Consider the following 22902-nt stretch of genomic DNA (forward strand, 5'->3'; position numbering starts at 1 on the left):
ATGTTTGGAGAAAGGAAAACACTGCATTCCAGCATAAGAACCTTATCCCATCTATGAAACATGGTGGTGGTAGTATCATGGTTTGGGCCTGTTTTGCTGCATCTGGGCCAGGACGGCTTGCCATCATTGATGGAACAATGAATTCTGAATTATACCAGCAAATTCTAAAGGAAAATGTCAGGACATCTGTCCGTGAACTGAATCTCAAGAGAAGGTGGGTCATGCAGCAAGACAATGACCCTAAGCACACAAGTCGTTCTACCAAAGAATGGTTAAAGAAGAATAAAGTTCATGTTTTGGAATGGCCAAGTCAAAGTCCTGACCTTAATCCAGTCGAAATGTTGTGGAAGGACCTGAAGCAAGCAGTTCATGTGAGGAAACCCACCAACATCCCAGAGTTGAAGCTGTTCTGTACGGAGGAACGGGCTAAAATTCCTCCAAGCCGGTGTGCAGGACTGATCAACAGTTACTGGAAACGTTTAGTTGCAGTTATTGCTGCACAAGGGGGTCACACCAGATACTGAAAGCAAAGTTTACATACTTTTGCCACTCACAGATATGTAATAGTGGATCATTTTCCTCAATAAATAAATGACCAAGTATAATATTTTTGTCTCATTTGTTTAACTGGGTTCTCTTTATCTACTTTTAGGACTTGTGCGAAAATCTGATGTTTTAGGTCATATTTATGCAGAAATATAGAAAATTCTAAAGGGCTCACAAACTTTCAAGCACCACTGTAATATTTAAAATAGTTTATTTTTGATATCCTTATTAATCATGCACTTTTGTACACATTTGGATCATGCTCAAAAGTTAATATGGCAGCACCTGTAAATATGTACACGCACCGGCCACTTTATTAGGAACACCCATCCACCTGCTGTTTGATGCAGTTTTCTCATCAGCCGATCCCTTGACAGCAGCACAATGCATCGAATCATGCAGATGCAAATTGAGAGCTTCAGTTAATGTTCACTTCAAACATCAGAAATTTGGGAAAAAATTGTGATCTCAAAGTGTGACTTTCTTTCACTGTGGCATGGGTGTTGGTTTGAGCCAGATGGACTGGTTTGAGTGTTTCAGAAACTGCTGATCTCCTGGGGTTTTCACACACAAACAACAACCTGTAGAGTTTACACAGAATGGTGCGGAAAACAAAAAACACAGAGTGAGTGAGCGACAGCTCTGTGGGTGGAAACAAACGCCTTGTTGATAAGAGAGGTCAGAGGAAAATGGACAGATTGGTTCGAGCTTTTTTGCCAGGAAGGATATAGCAACTCATAGCAAGTCTTTACAACCGTGGTGAGCCGAAAAGCATCTCGGCACGCAACAGCAGAACAGAACAACACATTGGGTTCCGTTCCTGCAGCCAAGAACAGGGATCTTAGAATCAACAACAAGTTCCTATTAAAGTGGCTGGTGAGTGTATATAACAGTAAACACCTTCTCCTTGTAAATCCTAACCAACTGTTTAAAAAACAGCGTGGAATTTTCTAAATAGGGCTGCCTAACATTGCCCAGTGGTGATTTTGAGCACTCGTGTCTACATCTTCCTTTATTTACTTTACACTGTCGTTAAATCAAGATAACAAACGTAAATCAACTAGCCAGCGCAACCTTTGACTAGACCTTTTCCAAAACATTTTGAGAAGAGGCATATAATTTAGTTTCTATCCCAACGAGCTGGCAAAATCTTGATATTAAATGAGAGAATGGCACAACAGCTCCAGGAATCAATGACATCAAGTATGTGTTATCAAAACCTTTTGCAACTGCGGTCGCTGCTCTTAACACAAGTGCTCCATTATCTGCAAACTCGGAGTAATCCTCGCGTATTTCATGTGACTACAAATGCCTCTAGTTGAGCGCTTATCGCATCGTGACAATACATAACAACTCAATGTGAATAATAACCAGCACTTTGCAATATCCGCTTCACAAATAACAGCCTTTCTACAGCTCTCCATTTGTGTTTCAGCACAGTCAGCCTCACATGTATGTTATCCACATGGAATTGCTCTGCATCGACTGAGCTGGAACAATGGAGCCTTTCTGTAACCTTTATAATCAAAAAACATCAGTTTTTGATTATTCAGAGGAGTTAAAATACCGTGTAGTACTTTTCCACCACGATCCACTGAGTCATGAGCTTATCTAAGACCCTGGACCACACTACAGCTCACGATGGGTTTGCGAATACTTGGCGATGAAAAATTGGTAGCATCACCACCAATTGTGCGATGCACAGCGAATGTTTTCCTAGCTTTGCGAGTTGTGTTTTGGTGTGTCTCCACCTCATGAGTGGCCAAAAACGTTGTGAAAAATTTCAATGCATGCACTGAAATTTGGCGGCGATGTTTTTGTCAGCAAACTAAGCAGCGAATACTTGCAGATGGGTTTGGGAATATTTCCTGAAGCTTGGAGAACCTTCACCAAACCTCTTGAGATGTATTTGTCTTGAATCCATAAATGGCCTCGGCATAGCCTAACCTTCACCAAGACTTGAAAAGTGCATTTGCATTTGGCGATCCTTCGCCGAGGTTCATGATTGGTTGAGCGAAGGGTTCATGAATGTCCGGTGATGGTTAGATGGCGCATTTGTGATTGGTTGGCACTGATGTAATGCATTGTTGAAATCTCCTAAGCAAGGCATTGGTGATCATTTTCCTGCCAGATGCAGATATGTACAAAACCCTCAAGCATGCTTCCAAGGAAAAATGACACGTCTCCTCAAAAGAAAAGGGCCAAGTGTTCACTTGCTCTGTGACGACAACTTTTAGGTCACCTGTATGAACTACACATCCCCATGCATTGCAACCAAAACGCCTAACAAATCTGCAGTAGGTTTTGGAACAATCTCCTCAATCAACAACCTTCTGCAAGTGGAAGTGGATTTGAAACCTTTATTTGACCTACATTCACACTAGCAAGCAACAAGTTCCTCAAGTTTTGGTTCCAAAATGGTTTGGGTTTGTCACCTGTGTGAACACAAGGTTACCTGGAAATAACACATCATTAACTGTGTCACATGATATGCCTCAGTGGAAGTCTGGAATTATAAAAAGTCCCCAAAAATCTCGAGTCGATACGCCAATTACCCATTGGCCGTGAGAATACAAGCTAATATGAGGACATGGAATGACTCAGTGGATTCAAGTATTAAAGCTACTGAGCTTAAGTGCCTCTGGTCTCCTTGCCAAAACTCTCAATGATATAGTGACCTCCAAAAGGACCAAGCTTTCTGATTACCAGAAGCAGGTCTGTTGTATTATACCAGGTGGGTGGAGCACAGAAGTACGGCAGGCCAGAACTGAGTTCTCAATAACTCTTTTATTGTCAGCTTTTCAGCTTCTACACGTTCACTCACACACACACACACACACACACACACACACACACACACACGTGTTCTGGTCGGGAGAGCCCCCTTCCTCTGCTCTCCCTCTCCTCTTATAGGGCGCGGTCACTGGGGAAGACACACAAACACAGGTTAATTCCCATCAAGTGCAGTGATTCTGCCACTTACCTTTCCTGACTCTGCCCTCCCTTCACAGACTGGCGCTTGACCACACCCCCGCTGTCACATACCCCCACCACCCGACTCAGGCCGGGGAGCCATCCGGCCTGCAGCTGACTCCCCCCCCCCGACGGGAGAGGAAATCCGCCACGACCATCTGCGCCCCCGGCCTGTGGACCACCTCGAACTTAAACGGCTGGAGTGCCAGATACCAACGGGTGAGCCGCGCGATGGCATCCTTCATGCGGTGGAACCACTGCAGGGGCATGTGGTCTGACCAGAGGGTGAAAGGGCGCCCCAGCAGGTAGTAGCGGAGGGCGAGGACTGCCCACTTGATGGCGAGGCATTCCTTCCCTATGGTGCTGTACCTGCCCTTGCGCACCGACAGCTTGCGGCTGATGTACAGCACTGGACGGTCCTCCCCCTCCACCCTCCTGGGACAACACAGCCCCAGCCCTCTGTCCAATGCGTCTGTCTGCAAAACAAAGGGGAGAGAAAAGTCAGGGGAGTGTAACAGTGGCCCCCCACACAGTGCAGCCTTTACCTTAGAGAAAGCCCGCTGGCATTGCTCCGTCCACTGGACCGGGTCTAGTGCCCCCTTTTTAGTGAGATCAGTCAGCAGGTTGGTGATGTCCGAATAATTAAGTATAATCCTACGATAGTAGCCAGCCAGCTCCAGGAACTGTCTCACCCCCTTTTTGGTCTTGGGCCTCGGGCAAGCGGCAATCGCTGCTGTCTTATTGATTTGGGGACGCACCTGCCCATTGCCCAAGTGGAAGCCCAGATACTGTACTTCCACCCGCCCAATCGCACACTTCTTCAGGTTGGCTGTGAGGCCCGCTCGCCTCAGTGACCTAAAGACGGCCCTTAGGTGTTCTAGGTGCCGTGGCCAGTCATTACTATAAATAATAATGTCGTCCAGGTATGCAGCCGCATAGGTGGCGTGGGGGCGGAGGACCCTATCCATAAGCCACTGGAACATAGCGGGCGCCCCAAACAGCCCAAAAGGAAGTGTGACAAACTGGTGTAAGCCAAACGGTGTGGAAAAGGCCGTTTTCTCTCGGGATAGAGGAGTCAAGGGGATCTGCCAATATCCCTTTGTCAAATCCAGTGTTGAATAAAAGCGAGCCGTGCCTAGTCGATCGAGCAACTCGTCAATACATGGCATTGGGTATGCGTCAAACTTAGACACCGCGTTGACTTTTCTATAGTCCACACAGAACCGGACCGACCCGTCGGCCTTGGGAACCAAGACCACCGGGCTGCTCCAGTCACTGTGGGACTCCTCGACGATGCCCATTTTGAGCATGGCCTTGAGTTCTTCCCGAACCACCTTTTTCTTGTGTTCGGGCAGTCTGTAAGGGCGGCTGCACGCTACTACCCCCGGGGGCATCTCAATGTGGTGTTCTATGAGGTGGGTGCGGCCGGGCAGGGGTGAGAGCACGTCAGAAAATTCCGTTTGCAACTGGGCGACCTCCGTGAGCTGGGTCGGGGAGAGGTGGTCTCCACAGGGGACCGAAGCAGTGGGCGATGTCAATTTTCCCTTTTGAACCTCCGGCCCCAGCTCCGCCTTCTCTGGAACCACCGGCACCAACGCCACGGGGACCTCCTTGTTCCAAAGTTTTAACAGATTGAGGTGGTAAATCTGTAACGCCCCACCCCTGTCTGTTCGCCTCACCTCATAGTCGACGTCCCCGACTCGCCGTGTGACCTCAAAGGGTCCTTGCCACCTGGCAATTAATTTGGAGCTCGACGTGGGCAACAACACGAGTACTTTATCTCCCGGTGTGAACTCCCTAAAGGTGCGTGCCCGTCGTACAGACGGACTTGACGTTCCTGGGCCTGCCGCAAATTCTCCTGGGTTAAGTGCATGAGGGTGTGAAGTTTTGCGCGCAGGTCCATAACGTACTGAATTTCATTTTTACTTGTTGAAGGTCCCTCCTCCCAATTTTCACGCAGCACATCTAGGATGCCACGCGGCTTACGCCCATATAATAATTCGAATGGGGAGAACCCCGTGGAGGCTTGTGGGACCTCTCACACTGCGAATAACAGGGGCTCGAGACATTTATCCCAGTTGCATGCGTCCTCGCTTACAAATTTTTTAATTATGTTTTTGAGGGTGTGGTTTAACCCTTTGACTAAGCCATCCGTTTGTGGGTGATAAACACTGGTGCGGATCGGCTTAATTCCCAGTAACCCATACAGTTCGCGCAGTGTGCGTGACATAAACGTAGTGCCTTGATCAGTCAGAATCTCTTTGGGGATTCCGACTCGGGAGATGACGCGGAAGAGTGCTTCCGCAATACTGCGTGCTGAGATATTGCAAAGAGGCACTGCTTCCGGATATCACGTTGCATAGTCCACCAGAACTAAAATAAAGTGATATCCTCATGTTGACCGATCCAATGGCCCGACGAGATCCATCCCAATTCTTTCAAACGGGGTCTCGATTAATGGTAGAGGGCGCAAAGGCGCTTTTGGAATGGCCGCTGGATTTACTACCTGGCATTCGCGGCACGCCGTACACTACCTACGGACATCGCTGTGAATCCCTGGCCAATAGAACCGGGCCATTATTCGGGCTAGTGTCTTATCCTGCCCTAAGTGTCCGGCCATGGGATTGAAGTGAGCCGCCTGGAATATAGATTCCCGGCGGCTCTTTGGGATCAAAAGCTGAGTTATCGGTTCTTTAGTCTGAGTGTCCGGCGTCACTCGGTATAATCTATCCTTAAAAATGGAGAAATAGAGGAAGGACAGGGTGGCATTTGACTGGAGCGTTTGACCATTGATTACTCTCACTTGGTCAAACGCATGCCGCAGAGTCTCGTCTTGCGACTGCTTTAACAGGAAATCCGCGAAGGATTTCCTAAGAGAGGGAGGAGCCTGCTGCTCCTCACTCTGACGCGGTGATGACGTGGACGGCTCTGTGACAGCTGCTCCTGCCAAAGCCACACCGGGACCTCCCCCCACTAAATTATGGCAGGACCCACTCTACACTAAGTGTGCCATTAATTCCCTGAATCCCGGCCAATCAGTCCCCAAAATTATCGAGTGGGTAAGGCGAGGATTAACCACTGCCTGTACTCTAAATTTCTCCCCTTGAAATAGAATGTGGACCGACACTAAAGGGTAGTTGTGAACATCCCCATGTACACACAACACCTTCACCAACTATGCTCTCCCCAATGCCTCGTCTTGCACCAGGCTTTGGTGGATTGAGGTCTGATTACAGCCGGAGTCCACCAAAGCCTGATACGTATCCCCTTGAATACTCACCGGTATGCGATACGCTCTGGCCTGATTGAGGGCGGTCCCTGGCGTGTCGGGGATCCGGACCACCGTGCCCACCTCCATCGCCGAGCACTGATGCTGGAGGTGCCCCAGTTCCCCACAGCGCCAGCATACCGGCCCAGGCTCTCTCTCTGCACCGGTGTTCTAGAGATCACTCACCTGGGGGGGGGGGGGAAGACACAGACACGGAAGTAGGAAACGGTAGGACACCGCGGGTGCAGCGGGCCGGCTGGGGTGGAGCCGGCCCCCGCCGTGGGGGAATGGAGCAAGGACGAGGAACAGAAGGGGGGAGAGAGAGAAGAGGGGAGAAGGGGAGACATGCTGTCCTGCCGTCGGAACGGCCGCCATATGGTCCTCCGCCAGGTCAATGGCCTGATCAAGCGACGCTGGGCGATGGCACTGGACCCACTCCGCGGTTCCTTCCGGAATTGCTCCAGCGCCACCAGATTGATGATTCCCTCGGCGTCACGGTTGTCGGCCCTCAGCCACCGCCGGCAGGTGTCCCGGAGTTGCTGGCCAAACGCGAATGGCCAGCCGACCTCCTCCAGGCGCAGTGCGTGGAAGCGCTGCTGCTGCTGCTCCGGGGTGTGACCCACGTGCTGGAGGACGGCCCTGTGGAGGTCCACGTAGACCAGCCGGCTGTCGGCAGGGAGCTATAGCACAGCCAGCTGCACCTTGCCCGTTAGCAGGGGGAGGAGGCGCGCCATGCGCTGTTCCCCCGGCCAACCCCACGCCTCGGCTGCCTGCTCAAAAAGAGCGAGGAAGGCTTCGGGGGTCGTCCTGCGGACCCATCTTCGTTAGAATGAGGTGGGGAGGGTCCGCGGCAGTGGTGATCGGGACCCCCGCCGACGCGAGCAGGTGCTGGAATGCCTGGCGAACCTTTCTGTTGCGCCAGCACCAGGGCTTCGAAGCGTTGTTCTTGCTCCTTCCGGAGGGCGATCAGCGCCTGGTGCTGGCTCTGTTGGGCCGTGGCGAGGGCATGGACCAGGTCCTGGAAGGGGGAGGACTCCATGTGGCCGTTCCCTTCTGCGCTGTCCCGGGTTTCGGCACCACTGTTGTATTATACCAGGTGGGTGGAGCACAGAAGCACGGCAGGCCAGAACTGAGTTCTCAATAACTCTTTTATTGTCAGCTTTTCAGCTTCTACACGTTCACTCATACACACACACACACACACACACACACACACACACACACACACACACACACACACACACACACACACACACACGTGTTCTGGTCGGGAGAGCCCCCTTCCTCTGCTCTCCCTCTCCTCTTATAGGGCGCGGTCACTGGGGAAGACACACAAACACAGGTTAATTCCCGTCAGGTGCAGTGATTCTGCCACTTACCTTCCCTGACTCCGCCCTCCCTTCACAGACCGACGCTTGACCACGCCCCCGCTGCCACAAGGTCCCTGGTTTCCTAACGCTCCACAAATTGAGTACATTTCATATGAAGCACCACATACAAAACAAACATCTATTGCTGTTTTCACACATGGATGATTCCTGATTAGTCCCTCAATTATTCATTAAAGACACCAGATGGTCGAGGACACCGTTTCTCACCTCACTTAACAGAATATACCAATTCCATGGAAAGTCATCAAACTCTTCTCTTGTTTGTTCAGTCGATAGTTTGAGCTCTCCCAGTGAGTGGGCTTCATCATAAGTCGATAGTTTGTCATGCCCCAGGACTACGATGGTCGTGTGAAATAATAAAATATTAACAGCTGGTATGCGAAGGGAAGCCTGATCTGTCTCTGCTGCTCAGCAGGGGTTGGGAAAGCCAGCTGTTTGGCTGAGGTACAGATCTGAATCCAAACAGAGGAGATGACAAAAAGCTGAAGGTCAATCCTGATCCAACACAGCTTTGTCGCTGATGGCATACATCTTCTGCTGACTTTATGTCTCTTGGTGAATTTTGCAAGGGTTTATTGTCCTCCATGATACATTCACAACTATATCCATATATCCATCCATTATCCATAACTGCTTATCCTGTGTAGGGTCATGGGCAAGCTGGAGCCTATCCCAGCTGACTATGGGCGAGAGGCGGGGTACACCCTGGACAAGTCGCCAGATTATGGCACGGCTGACACAGAGACACAACCATTCACACTCAGGGTCAATTTAAAGCCACCAATTAGCCTAACCTGCACCTCTTTGGACTGTGGGGGAAACCAGAACACCCCGAGGACATGGGGAGAACATGCAAATTCCACACAGAAAGGCCCACGTCGACCACTGGGCTAGAACCTTCTTGCTGTGAGGCGACAGTGCTAACCACTATACCACCATGCCGCCCCATTAGCAACTATATGATGTTTCTAATGACTGCGATAATGTGTGCTGTCCATGTCAGATTATATGATGAAGATGAACAGATTCCTGCTCTTACGTAGTGGATGTTCATTATGTCTAACTATTACAAATATTTTAAGTTCGTTTCTTAGACAAGGATATTTTTTAAGCTTGTTACCTTGTTAACAGTTTCGGCGAGAATCTCCCGCCTTCTTCAGAAACAGTCCTGTTTCTGAAGGCGGCGGGAGATTCTCGCCGAAACTGTTAACAAGGTAACAAGCTTAAAAAATATCCTTGTCTAAGAAACGAACTTAAAATAAGATTCCTGCTCTTGACTGACAGGAGTGGAATCCAACGTGGTCTTCTCTTGTTGTAGCCCATCTTCCTCAAGGTTTGACATATTGTGTGTTTTGAGATGCTTTTCTGCTCACCACGGTTGTAAGTAACTTTCCTGTTCACTCAAATCAGTTTTGGCCATTCTCCTCTGACCTCTTTCGACAACATGGAGTTTGCGCCCACAGAACTGCCGCTGACTGGATGTTTTTTGGTTTTCACACCATTCTGTTTAAACTCTAGAGTCTGTTGTGTGTGAAAATCCCCAGAGTTTCTGGAATACTCAAACCAGCCCAACGACGATGCCACTGCGAAAGTCACGGAGATCACATTTCCCCCCCACTCTGATGTTTGATGTGAAAATTAACTGAACTTGTTGACCTGTATCAGAGCGATTTTATGGATTGCGCTGCTCCCACACGAGTGGCTGCCTGGATAACTGCATGAACTCGCAGGTGTGCAAGTTTATGTCTGAGCAGAGTGACATATTTGGCTGGGAAGAATGTAAGGGAACTGAGAATGTGAAAACGAAATATTTACTCAGATCTCGTTGATAACAGTCTACAACGGTCATTTGTCGAGGCAGGCATTCGCAAGTTATTAATATTAATAGATTAATCACAAACCATCTAATCAGGGACATGAAGCAACGGATTTCTGATTGTCTTTTTACCCACCATTTTGCTTTTATTAGAACTTTTTTTTTTAAGGCCTGGAAATAATAAGTAGCACTCCTACTTTCATAAAGTTGAATGCAATCCCAGTTATATTAATGAGGAAACTAGGCAGCTGAAGTAGCTGTAAGGAGAAGCATGTTACCAGTGGGAGCACCACATCTACCACACCCACGAGACATAACTCACCAAGGAATGATAAATAGGTCCGTTTGCTTTAGGGTTTGTCTCAGTCTGGGCTCTTAAGATAACAAAATAACCCAATATGTAATTTCTCTTGAGCAAAGAGACTGGCCAGTATATTGAGCTGAAATCCGGGAGATGAGCGCTGGCTTATTAAATCGCCTGTTCTCTTTTATAAAGCAACATTAAAAAGTAAATACCATGTCCTTTTTTTCCAGCTGTGATAGGATAATTACTGTATAATTAATTGCTCCGGGGAGTTAAACAAATAGAAAACAGCTTCTCTCATCGCTGAATATGACACTCAAAAAAAAAAAAAAATTCTCATTTAGAAGTAGAAATGCAGAGCTCAAACCAAGCAGGTTATCTTTACAGCCCAGAAGCATTCCTGCTCTCTCAAGCTGAGCGTTCTATCTCTGATTAAAGGTTCAAATAGTGCTTATACCTTATATCTGAAGTGGATAAGGTAGAGTTGTTAAAAAGAGAAGAAAAAAAAAACCAGATAAGGACATATCTTCTGTCAAAAAAAAAAAAGTCGTCGTCAAAGCTCTGCATCCTGGAAACTTTCGCATATCTTCAGGATGAAAATGCAGCTTCAACTTTACTTCTGACTGTTACAAAGCACTGACACTGGAGACTCCATCCAAACTAGTACGCGATAACATTAGAATGTGTTAATATGAAACTGAATCATCGTCGTCTGAATCAGATTCGAGAATTCAGTAGTAAACCTTGGTGTGTCATGGTATGCATCTTGTAGTAAGTCTTGTCTAATGCACTTTATTCTATCCACATTCACTGGATATGAGCAATCGTGCACTCTGATTGGCTACTCTACTACTAGGCTATCAGCTCATATACCGCGAGTAAAGGAAAAACAAAATGGCGGAGCGTGTTGTTGAACCAACCGAAGACGAAATTAAAAACTCTCCTTGAAAACAGACAAGGAGACATGGTCATCGCTATCCCCCACCATGAGCATCTTATGAAGACCTCTTAACACTCATGCCCTTATAAGCCCATTGCTTTAATACTGACTTATGATGTCATAAGTGCTATGACACCTTCATAAAACGCTACCCAGATTTTTTTCAGTAGTATGAGCATGCAAAGTCGATGTAGCTTATGTAGTTTCTGAGAAAACTTGTCCAGATCGAGTCCAATTGTACAAAATCCAATAACATAAATCAAGGGCCATAACTCTGAAAATAATAATTAATCGTAAAGGATTTTCAAACTCAACTTAGATCATGGATGGTAATAGGAGCACGCAAAGTTTCATTGATGTACAACCCCGATTCCAAAAAAGTTGGGACAAAGTACAAATTGTAAATAAAAACGGAATGCAATAATTTACAAATCTCAAAAACTGATATTGTATTCACAATAGAACATAGACAACATATCAAATGTCGAAAGTGAGACATTTTGAAATTTCATGCCAAATATTGGCTCATTTGAAATTTCATGACAGCAAGACATCTCAAAAAAGTTGGGACAGGGGCAATAAGAGGCTGGAAAAGTTAAAGGTACAAAAAAGGAACAGCTGGAGGACCAAATTGCAACTCATTAGGTCAATTGGCAATAGGTCATTAACATGACTGGGTATAAAAAGAGCATCTTGGAGTGGCAGCGGCTCTCAGAAGTAAAGATGGGAAGAGGATCACCAATCCCCCTAATTCTGCGCCGACAAATAGTGGAGCAATATCAGAAAGGAGTTCGACAGTGTAAAATTGCAAAGAGTTTGAACATATCATCATCTACAGTGCATAATATCATCAAAAGATTCAGAGAATCTCTGTGCGTAAGGGTCAAGGCCGGAAAACCATACTGGGTGCCCGTGATCTTCAGGCCCTTAGACGGCACTGCATCACATACAGGCATGCTTCTGTACTGGAAATCACAAAATGGGCTCAGGAATATTTCCAGAGAACATTATCTGTGAACACAATTCACCGTGCCATCCGCCGTTGCCAGCTAAAACTCTATAGTTCAAAGAAGAAGCCGTATCTAAACACGATCCAGAAGCGCAGACGTCTTCTCTGGGCCGAGGCTCATTTAAAATGGACTGTGGCAAAGTGGAAAACTGTTCTGTGGTCAGACGAATCAAAATTTGAAGTTCTTTATGGAAATCAGGGACGCCGTGTCATTCGGACTAAAGAGGAGAAGGACAACCCAAGTTGTTATCAGCGCTCAGTTCAGAAGCCTGCATCTCTGATGGTATGGGGTTGCATTAGTGCGTGTGGCATGGGCAGCTTACACATCTGGAAAGACACCATCAATGCTGAAAGGTATATCCAGGTTCTAGAGCAATATATGCTCCCATCCAGACGACGTCTCTTTCAGGGAAGACCTTGCATTTTCCAACATGACAATGCCAAACCACATACTGCATTAATTACAGCATCACGGCTGCATAGAAGAAGGGTCCGGGTACTGAACTGGCCAGCCTGCAGTCCAGATCTTTCACCCATAGAAAACATTTGGCGCATCATAAAACGGAAGATACGACAAAAAAGACCTAAGACAGTTGAGCAACTAGAATCCTACATTAGACAAGAATGGGTTAACATTCCTATCCCTAAACTCGAGCAACTTGTCTCCTCAGTCCCCAGACGTTTACAGACTGTTGTAAAGAGAAAAGGGGATGTCTCACAGTGGTAAACATGGCCTTGTCCCAACTTTTTTGAGATGTGTTGTTGTCATGAAATTTAAAATCACCTAATTTTTCTCTTTAATTGATACATTTTCTCAGTTTAAACATTTGATATGTCATCTATGTTCTATTCTGAATAAAATATGGAATTTTGAAACTTCCACATCATTGCATATCATTTTTATTTACAATTTGTACTTTGTCCCAACTTTTTTGGAATCGGGGTTGTAGCTTATGTAGTTTCTGAGAAGACTTGTCCAGATTGAAACGGAGGGATGGACTCCATTCCTATATCCCCCTGCACACTTCATGGCAGGGGATAATAATAAAAAGCAACAAACTATGGAATAAATGTATTTGATGGTAAGAACGTATCTTTTTTATTCTTCAAGAATTATTATTCGTGCATTTTTCACAAATTGCTACCGTCATTTCGCCGGTTTGTTAACATTCTGAGCGGAAATGATTCTGTTGGACGTTTTGTATAAAAGTTTTATTTATTGAATTTGCAAAAAATAAAAATACAAATGCTCCATTTCTCAAAATCCAGTGAATGTGGATAGAATAAAACAGTTCTTCCGTTCAATCTCATCGTACACGGCTTATGTGCTACGCACCTCGTCGGCTATCAGCTCGTGTACGACTTGATTTCGTGGAATAACTGCTAATTATACACAATGCATTTTATATGTATCACGACTTTTTTTTTTTCTTTTTTAAAAATCGTCACGGGAATGTTGTTTAAAAATCGTCACGGGAATGTTGAGTAAATTATTATTGCAAGATTTTAAAAAATCCTGCTGTTTCAGTTCATTAGCTCTAAATTGTAAAAGTGTAGAAAGTGTGAAAGAGTGACAGGGTTCAGCAGCAAGAATAAAGAAAATAGAAAATAGAGGGGAGCAAAAGCGAGCCGAGAAGGGGAGGACAGCCTCTGCGTGTCTTCTCCAGATGAAACAGACGAACCTTGTGATTATCTCCCCTCTCATTTGCTAATGCTTTGACTGCAATCCGCTTTAATTGTTCCAGTTTGCAAACAGGCGCGCAAGCCAAAATGCCTCCGTCTTACTCCTGTACGAAAACGCAACGTGCAAACTTGCCGCTGATTCTAATTCGAACAAAATCCAGTGAAAAACTGACAAGGATGGAGAATACTGAATATATAATAAGGCTTATAGTCTTGTTGTTTGATTGTGTCTATGCGGTTATGTTGTATCTAGAGAGCCATGTCCCGTGGTAGAGCGTCTGCATGTCACAGAGGGAATCAATCAAGATAAACACCACCAGATCATGTTGGTCGTATAGGCGTCGTCTAACACTGAAACGGTAGAATTATTTTCCAGTTAAGATGAGATGATGATAAGCCAAGAGCAGCAGCTCCATTTCCTTCTAAAGTGTAAATGAATATGCAGAGAGAGGTATTAAATGGAGATGAAAGCAGGAATGGGGTCATGATTTGGGCAAATCCCTCCACTCTAGTACTGACGAGATAAAAACACTTGATATTAATTATCCCAAACACCCCCATGTAAACAGAAATAAATACCAGTTCAGCCCACAAACAGAAACAGATAGATAGTGACAGAGAGAGAGAGAGAGATCTTGGCAACATTGCTAGCTTTCAGTGGAAATACCCCGAGTCTCAAGAGTGAACTGTCAGCCATCTTAAAAGGACATGCAATGCTCTCTGGGACACAGATGGCTTTCTGAATAATACAAATGGGTTGTTAATGCTGTGGAAAAGATGTTGGGTCTCCACTTACCTGCTGTGAATGCTAGACTTCGTTGGCAGATTAGCAACTCGCCACATCCTCTCATTCCAAGCACTTATAATATCTGCTACATCCTTCCAAGCTTTGTTTTTCTTTCAAGTCAACGTTCGTGGATGACAGGATACCACAAAACCCTGGTTCCATTTTTGTGCATCAAACAAGAACTAAAAGCAGTGACTGGGGAACTGAAGGAACGTCAGAGGATGCGCCCGAGATTGGCTTGAACGATTCAAGCAAATTATCTGGACCACAGCTCAAGAATACTCGGCGATGAAAAATTGGTTGCATTGCCACCAATCATGCGATGCACGCCGAATGTTCTCCGAGCTTCGCGAGTTGTTTTTTTGTGTGTCTCCGCCTCACGAGTGGCCAAAAACGTCATGAAAAATTTTCAATACGTGCTTTGAAATTTGGTGGTGAATACTTGCAGATGGGTTTGGGAATACTTCCCGAAGCTCAGCGAACCTTCGTCGAGCCTCTTGAGATGTATTTGTCTCGAATCCATGTCCCCGATGCCCGCAAGCGCCTTGGCGACAGAGCGGCTCGGCATGGCCTAACGTTCCGCGACTTAAAAAGTGCATTTACATTCAGGGATCCTTCAGAGCGTGTTGTGCGTGCACTTGGGACCCAGTCATTATGGGAAACACCTGATGCTGATTTGAGTGCAGTCAGCACGCGCATATAAGGACGCCATTTTCATAGAGACTTTGCGAAGTGTTTTGTCAGGTGCACGGATGGAAGTGCAGGAAGAGTGTTTATTAGCAGGCGTAAGCTTTACAAAGACAAAACGTGAGGCAAGGTCAGAGTAACAAAACACAAACGAAACCAAAAGCAAACCAGAAAGCAGAGCCGTGAACATGGTTAGAAACAAACATGGCAGTGATAATGATAATACTTTGCAAAGCGTTCATCAAAACAAGCCAAGAAGCAGCAGCCAAACAACGTCCTTATATGTACGTGCTAATTGCGCTCAAATCAGCATCAGGTGTTTCCCATAATGACTGGGTCCTGTGAGTGAGCACGGCCACTCGTGCTTGCATGACAGTCAAGTGTTCGCCTGCTGCGTAACCACAACTTTTAGCTCACCTAAATGCCTCATTTTCATTGATGACCCATCGCAAAGCATCGCGAGCTGTAGTGTGACCGTAGCTTTACCTAATGAGCATGGAATGGGGGGAAAAAGACCTCCCAGACGCTCACGAGCCATGCTGTGAAAATTGTCCATGCAGACGCTCATCAAAGTTTCCAAATTTGTCATTGCTTAACTCTTGAATATTTTCGTTCGTGAATACTACCATTAAAACCTTATAATCTCTGCTTTCCAAAGAAATTTATTTCGTTAAAATCTGTTGAGTACTTTGGGAGTAACAGCAGGTTGAAGTTGGTACGACAGAGTACAAACTCTGCTCGCGTGACGTCAGGAAACTGCTGGTGATTTTCTTTTTGAGTCACAGGAACGCAGTCAGTCTCTCTCTTTTCTGAACGGTTTCTGACCGGATTACTCTGAGCATCAATCGGATAACTTTTATAAGGATGTTCTCTCACTCTCACTTTTTCTGATGAAGGATTCAGCAAAAATTTCCGTCTGCTAGTTTTGATGTTATGCTTCACGGGAGACCTTGAAGTGAGTTTTCATAGCTTTACCTACTTATTTTTTCCACAAATCAAACCGATTCATGTACATAAATAACTGTAGATGTTTTGATGAAAAATATTGAGATCTTAGTGGTATTTAAAAAAAAAAAACTTGAAGTCAGAAATGTGAGTCAATTTCAGTTCAGTTAAATGGAAGTGCTCATTGGATGTGGCTCATACAGTTTTTTCGAGGTTCGCCTTGAAAGCTGTGAATATTATCATTTATGCTCTTTAACATAAACACGAGTAGACCCTAGTTTTGAGAAACACAAAGGCCTACAGAGCACAAAGAGGGTATTAGAAATAATCTTTGAAACCTTTTTTTATTGAGTGTACCGAATTAAAGTTTGTTTTTAACCTAATTACAGAATTAAATACTAATTCGCATCATTTGTTTTTACTAATTGTTCAAACTTTGTATTCAGTATACAACCATCTATGTGCCTGCCAATTTCCATGTAAATATCTTGAATAACAGAAACGTTATTAAGAAAAAAAAAAACATTTGATCTCATTGGTTAATGAGGTCCGTTTTGGACCATGTGATCCTCATACAGAATATTACGGCAATTTTCTAAAAATTAATCCGTTTTTTCAATCTTTGATTTGTAAGCTCTCAAGAACGGATAAACATATTTTAATCCTGTAAAAAGTATGTTGTTCTGCATTCAGTTCTGAATTCAGTGAGAGCAGTTTCAGGCAATTTGGACTGAATTTGAATCTTCACCTGATATACCTACTCCCAATTCAAGTGACGTTCGCACTGAAATCGCAGCTCCGTGTCGCATAGGTACATTGTAAACGAATGGTTGTTCGTTTTACCTCTTACTAGATAACCGTGGCAACAGAGGATGCAAGCAGAGACCAAATTTTCCAAACAAAACAACCTACCTGAATCGTTGTAGCTTGCAAACTACAGGAAATTTGGTGTTGCACAGCTTCCACCAGAAATCACTCCTTTATTTGCATCATCCTGAGGAAGAACTCGCACCTCCTCAGGCTCTTTTATTTTATTATTTTTTTTAACCCCATAAACCCCTAAGCCCTGATTTAATAAGATCCCAAGTCAATTTTAGCTACTTAGTCAGTGTTTTGCAGGTATTTTAAAATGAAAAACTATTCAATGTAAGAGGGAAAAACTCAGTTTAAATGAGGCGCTTGCATTCTTGAGATCTGTGAATCCTGCAGGCAAAAAAGTGAAACTTCCCACACTTGTTCATAATCACAAACAAAGTAGACCACCGTTAAAGGTTGCGAGAGACTAAAAGGGTTTAAAAAAAACACCAGACATGTGTGTTCTGTTAAGGTATATGGGTCTGTCTCCGAAACTGGTCTCTCATTTGGGACATTATGGTAAAAAAAAAAAAAAAACACATTTTCTAATTTTACTTTTTTTTTTGCATTTACCTAACTCTCAATGTTTCTTTTGTCGTGTTTAATAAGAATAAAGATAGCATCTTGCTTTATCTGGCCTCGACTGTGGAACATTTTTTTGATTACAATTCAAATGCTTTTGTAAAATTGATTTCCATATAAAATAACTACAACATGAAGAATTAAAGCCCCTCCTTCACAGATGAGTGAAAATATTGAATACATTTCCTCTTTTTGATTGCTTGGGTTAAAAATGCCAAGTTATGATGACTGAATTGATTATTCACTTAAATATGAATAATATGATACATTTTGGGGATTTGATATGGCGAAATAGGACACGATGGAAAAATCAAGAACACACCGGAAAGATGAGAATAACGGCGGTGGTAAAAGAACAGCGACTGTACCGGCTGAAGGTCACGCGGGTCTCTGCTGCGGTGCGCGAGCAACGGGACATCACTACCGCACCGGACGGAGCGCGAGGCGGGGGGGGGGCAAAATGACTGGCCGTAGATTCTATCAAAAGTTTGATCTAAATTGACCGTGGTTGCAAAATATTGTCCAAAAATACGCAAACACTACGAAATATGAAAGTAAGATGAAAAAGAAACATTCTATTGCTTTATACTGCAAGACTAAAACAAAAAACTGTCAACTCACCTTTTCAGCGATAACGTCCGAACAGATCACTCGCGTAACAGAAAGACAGCAAATGGAAGCACGATCAACTTCTAACTGCTGGAGTGGAAAATTCCATTCTACACATGCAAATTGTTAATGTGTGTCCTTCCCCGCACACAAATAACACGCTACGGTAAAAAAATACACCACAACTCATTTTATAGCTCAGAAATTCATACAAGACCAGCTACCATCGTAATATATTCTGTAAGAAACATATTCTATACCGAACTTTCAGCTTTCGTTTTAAAAAACAAAATCGCAGATTTATAACTAAATGTTTATATGGCGTAGTGATTTTAAGTTACTGCTTTTGGTGAGGTAGTGACCTCGACCCTGAGGCTTTCCGTTTAGATCAAAACACACGATCGTATTGGTTTTGGGTATGCGGAAAATGGAGTTACGACGGTGATGAAATATTTTGCATGATGTTTTATTACGGTTATGATTATTCTGTGAGCGCACCAATCCTTAGGTGGATAAAGTTACAACTTAAAATACAATTAGTGATAACTGTAGACTTTTCAGTGGACTACAACCTTAAGGGAATGCGATGTAGTCGACCATTTATCATGTCCCAGATCAAGCTGCCATTTTTCCACAAATTTGCAGAGTTTTTGCCAAATTCTGGCAAATTACCACAGTACCCAGTTTCTGAGACAGACCCATAACTAAATGAAAATGTTTTAAAGTTATTATATTCAGGGGTCCAAGCAGAAAGTCGACTCGGTGAGAACGTGTTGCGTTGTTGGTGGAAAGTTCCGGATTAGAAAGCTCTATGGCTCCAAAGGATATTTGAAAACTGTAAATGTAATCATACCGAGAGGGGGAGGGGAGATTTAAAGGTCTAATACAATACACTTGATCGAGATTATTCCATAATGTTAACAGCATTGCTTACCTTGGCTTTATTGATGGTGCAGTGCAGGGCGTTGTTCTCTTGATCATACAACAAGCTGAAGTCCAGAGTGCCAAGAGTGGCTGTGAAGAGAGAAGAAACAACAAACTTTACCCATGCTGCAAGGCTTCGTCCCTTTTGATATGGCTTTGTGAACAAGCACTGATTTGACGGTTTTCATCCATGCTGGTTGTACGAGCTATTACAGCACAGATGGTAGAAATCAAAACAGAAACGGTGTTCATGCTCCAGTGCTTTAGCCCAAGCACTCGAGCAGATTTTTGACGGACAGCAGGAATTGACAGCCATAGCTCAGCTCAAATGTGATCATATTTCCATTCTAAGTGCTTCACAAAACATGACGCCTTTCTTTCTTTTTTCCACAAATGACCTCTGAGGCAGCATTTTGTATTCACAAAGCGTGCCACTGAGAAAGGGTTCAAAAACACGATGCTCAAAGTCTTAATCTGGCTCATGGCACAAGTTGTAGCTGCGTGGCCTTTCAACTGCCCCCAGCTGCGTGAAGGTCGGAATGAGCGCTAATGAAGAATGGAGGCTAGCAGGAGGTCTACGGTGATCATATGGAGCTCGGGCGCTTCAATAAACCGAGAAACACCTGAGGCTTTTCCGAGTATGCGGATACAGAATCAGATTCTCATGCTTAAAGCCTGACCTTAACCATACTCTACAAAGCCACGGTTCTCAAAGTGGCGTCCTGTGACTGCCAGGGTTCTGTGAAGCATAGCTCGTTTCATGTTTTGTTCTAGTGGTAGTGCCTAATTGGAGCCGTGATATTCTGTGGCTCCAATTATACAAAATTTTATTCTCCTAGGCTCCTGAGTGGTGCGACAGACTCGGGGCTGGGAATCAAGAGTGCAAAAGTGGCTGCGATCTCGAGGTGGGAAGGATGGCGTTCATCTCTCATTCCTGTCAATCACACTGACACTAACCAATCGTGAGCATCTCGGAGCTCATGTACAGTACTGTGCAAAAGGCTTAGGCACATGTGAAGAAATGATGGCTTAAAAATAATGAAAAGAAATGTTTCAACATTAAAAAAATACTATAAACAGTAATCAGTAAGCCATAAATGAAACAAAGTCAATGTTTGGTGTGAGACGACCAGGTCCAACGAGTGCAGTTTTATGCGGAAATGAGCTGTAGGTTTTACTGAGCATCTTGCAGAACCAGCCACAGTTCTTCTGGACACTTTGACTGTCACACTTGCATCTTAATTTTGCACCAAAACCCAGCAGCCTTCGTTATGTTTTCTTTTTTAATCTGAAAAGTGCCGTCTTATGTATGTAACATGCTGCTCAGACATATTACAATTTTTTTTTCTCCCCTGTAACATTTCATTTTGTGCTGTAAAATGAACAAACGTTTGGAACTCTAAAATGTTTCTATACTGACTCAATAACACAGAAGTCATAAAATAGAAATGTACAAGAATGTTTCTATGGAGGAAAAAAACATACAGTGGTGCTTGAAAGTTTGTGAACCCTTTAGAATTTGCTATATTTCTGCATAAATATGACCTAAAACATCATCAGATTTTCACACAAGTCCTAAAAGTAGATAAAGAGAACCCAGTTAAACAAATGAGACAAAAATATTGTACTTGGTCATTTATTTATTGAGGAAAATGATCCAATATTACATATCTGTGAGTGGCAAAAGTATGTGAACCTTTGCTTTCAGTATCTGGTGTGACCCCCTTGTGCAGCAATAACTGCAACTAAACGTTTCTGGTAACTGTTGATCAGTCCTGCACACCAGCTTGGAGGAATTTTAGCCCGTTCCTCCGTACAGAACAGCTTCAACTCTGGGATGTTGGTGGGTTTCCTCACATGAACTGCTCGCTTCAGGTCCTTCCACAACATTTCCATTGGATTAAGGTCAGGACTTTGACTTGGCCATTCCAAAACATTAACTTGATTCTTCTCTAACCATTCTTTGGTAGAACGACTTGTGTGCTTAGGGTCATTGTCTTGCTGCATGACCCACCTTCTCTTGAGATTCAGTTCATGGACAGATGTCCTGACAGTTTCCTTTAGAATTCACTGGTATAATTCAGAATTCATTGTTCCATCAATGATGGCAAGCCGTCCTGGCCCAGATGCAGCAAAACAGGCCCAAACTATGATACTACCACCACCATGTTTCACAGATGGGATAAGGCTCTTATGCTGGAATGCAGTGTTTCCCTTTCTCCAAACATAACGCTTCTCATTTCAACCAAAAAGTTCTATTTTGGTCTCATCCATCCACAAAACAGTTTCCCAACAACCTTCTGGCTTGTCCACATGATCTTTAGCAAACTGCAGACGAGCAGCAATGTTCTTTTTGGAGAGCAGTGGCTTTCTCCTTGCAACCCTGCCATGCACACCATTGTTGTTCAGTGTTCTCCTGATGATGGACTCATTAACATTAGCCAATGTGAGAGAGGCCTTCAGTTGCTTAAAAGTTACCCTGGGGTCCTTTGTGACCTCGCTGATTATTGCACGCCTTGCTCTTGGAGTGATCTTTGTTGGTCGACCACTCCTGGGGAGGGTAACAATGGTCTTTTGTGCACAATCTGTCTGATTGTGGATTGGCGGAGTCCAAACTCTTTTGACATGGTTTTGTAACCTTTTCCAGCCTGATGAGCATCAACAACACTTTTTCTGAGGTCCTCAGAAATCTCCTTTGTTCATGCTATGATGCACTTCTACAAACATGTGTTGTGAAGATCAGACTTTGATAGATCCCTGTTCTTTAAATAAAACAGGGTGCCCACAAAACACCCGACTCTAATTTCACCTTCAAATTAACTGCTAATCCTAGAGGTTCACATACTTTTACCACTCACAGATATGTAATATTGGATCATTTTCCTCAATAAATAAATGACCAAGTATAATATTTTTGTCTCATTTGTTTAACTGGGTTCTCTTTATCTACTTTTAGGACTTGTGTGAAAATCTGATGATGTTTTAGGTCATATTTATGCAGAAATATAGCAAATTCTAAAGGGTTCACAAACTTTCAAGCACCACTGTAGGGTGCCAAAGACTTTTGCGCAGTACTGTATGTGGAAGAGGGCAGATAGCGCTTTCCTGTGAGCGGGTTACGCTGCGCTGTGATTGAGCACACTGTCTGATTCTCTAGCACTTCGTTAGCAAGTCTGATTCTTCATTTTCATCCTACAGGAGAACGTCATCGAAACAGACTCCAACCAGCTGCAAGCAAAATTGAAAAGAAGAAAAGAAGATCTGCAGAATGAAAACGAGATCCTTTCTGCTGACGCGTTTAATATTCTGAAGTTAACACGCTCAATATCAACAGCGAGAAGTGCAGTCCTTTTGGCGATTCGGTTGGACACGAGTTGTTGTAATTTGAAAGCTCATCTATCAGACACAGCTTTCGGTTTTCTAGCACACACAGCCATTTTCAAAGCAGCAAACACAGCCCTTGGGCATTCATACATATGCAGCTGGCTCGCGTGCTAGTTCGTTCTGTCTATGCATTTGCGATCGAGGCAGTGCGAGAACGCTGCTGTATTAAAGTCTTCAGCGAACTGTGTTTTCTGACAGA

General features: G+C 44.2%; 1 protein-coding gene across 4 annotated transcripts in view; it reads right to left on the minus strand.

Annotated features, from left to right (window-relative positions):
- The window catches only part of doc2b (double C2-like domains, beta), a 449891-nt gene that overhangs the window by 87314 nt on the left and 339675 nt on the right, over positions 1–22902 (minus strand). For all 4 annotated transcript variants that reach the window (XM_060912437.1, XM_060912435.1, XM_060912436.1 and 1 more), the window contains one exon: positions 19330–19409. In XM_060912437.1, the coding sequence (XP_060768420.1) occupies positions 19330–19409 (80 nt within the window). The remainder of the gene's footprint in view (positions 1–19329; positions 19410–22902) is intronic.

The sequence above is a fragment of the Neoarius graeffei genome, chromosome 28 (genome assembly GCF_027579695.1).
Source record: "Neoarius graeffei isolate fNeoGra1 chromosome 28, fNeoGra1.pri, whole genome shotgun sequence".
Classification (NCBI taxonomy): domain Eukaryota; kingdom Metazoa; phylum Chordata; class Actinopteri; order Siluriformes; family Ariidae; genus Neoarius; species Neoarius graeffei.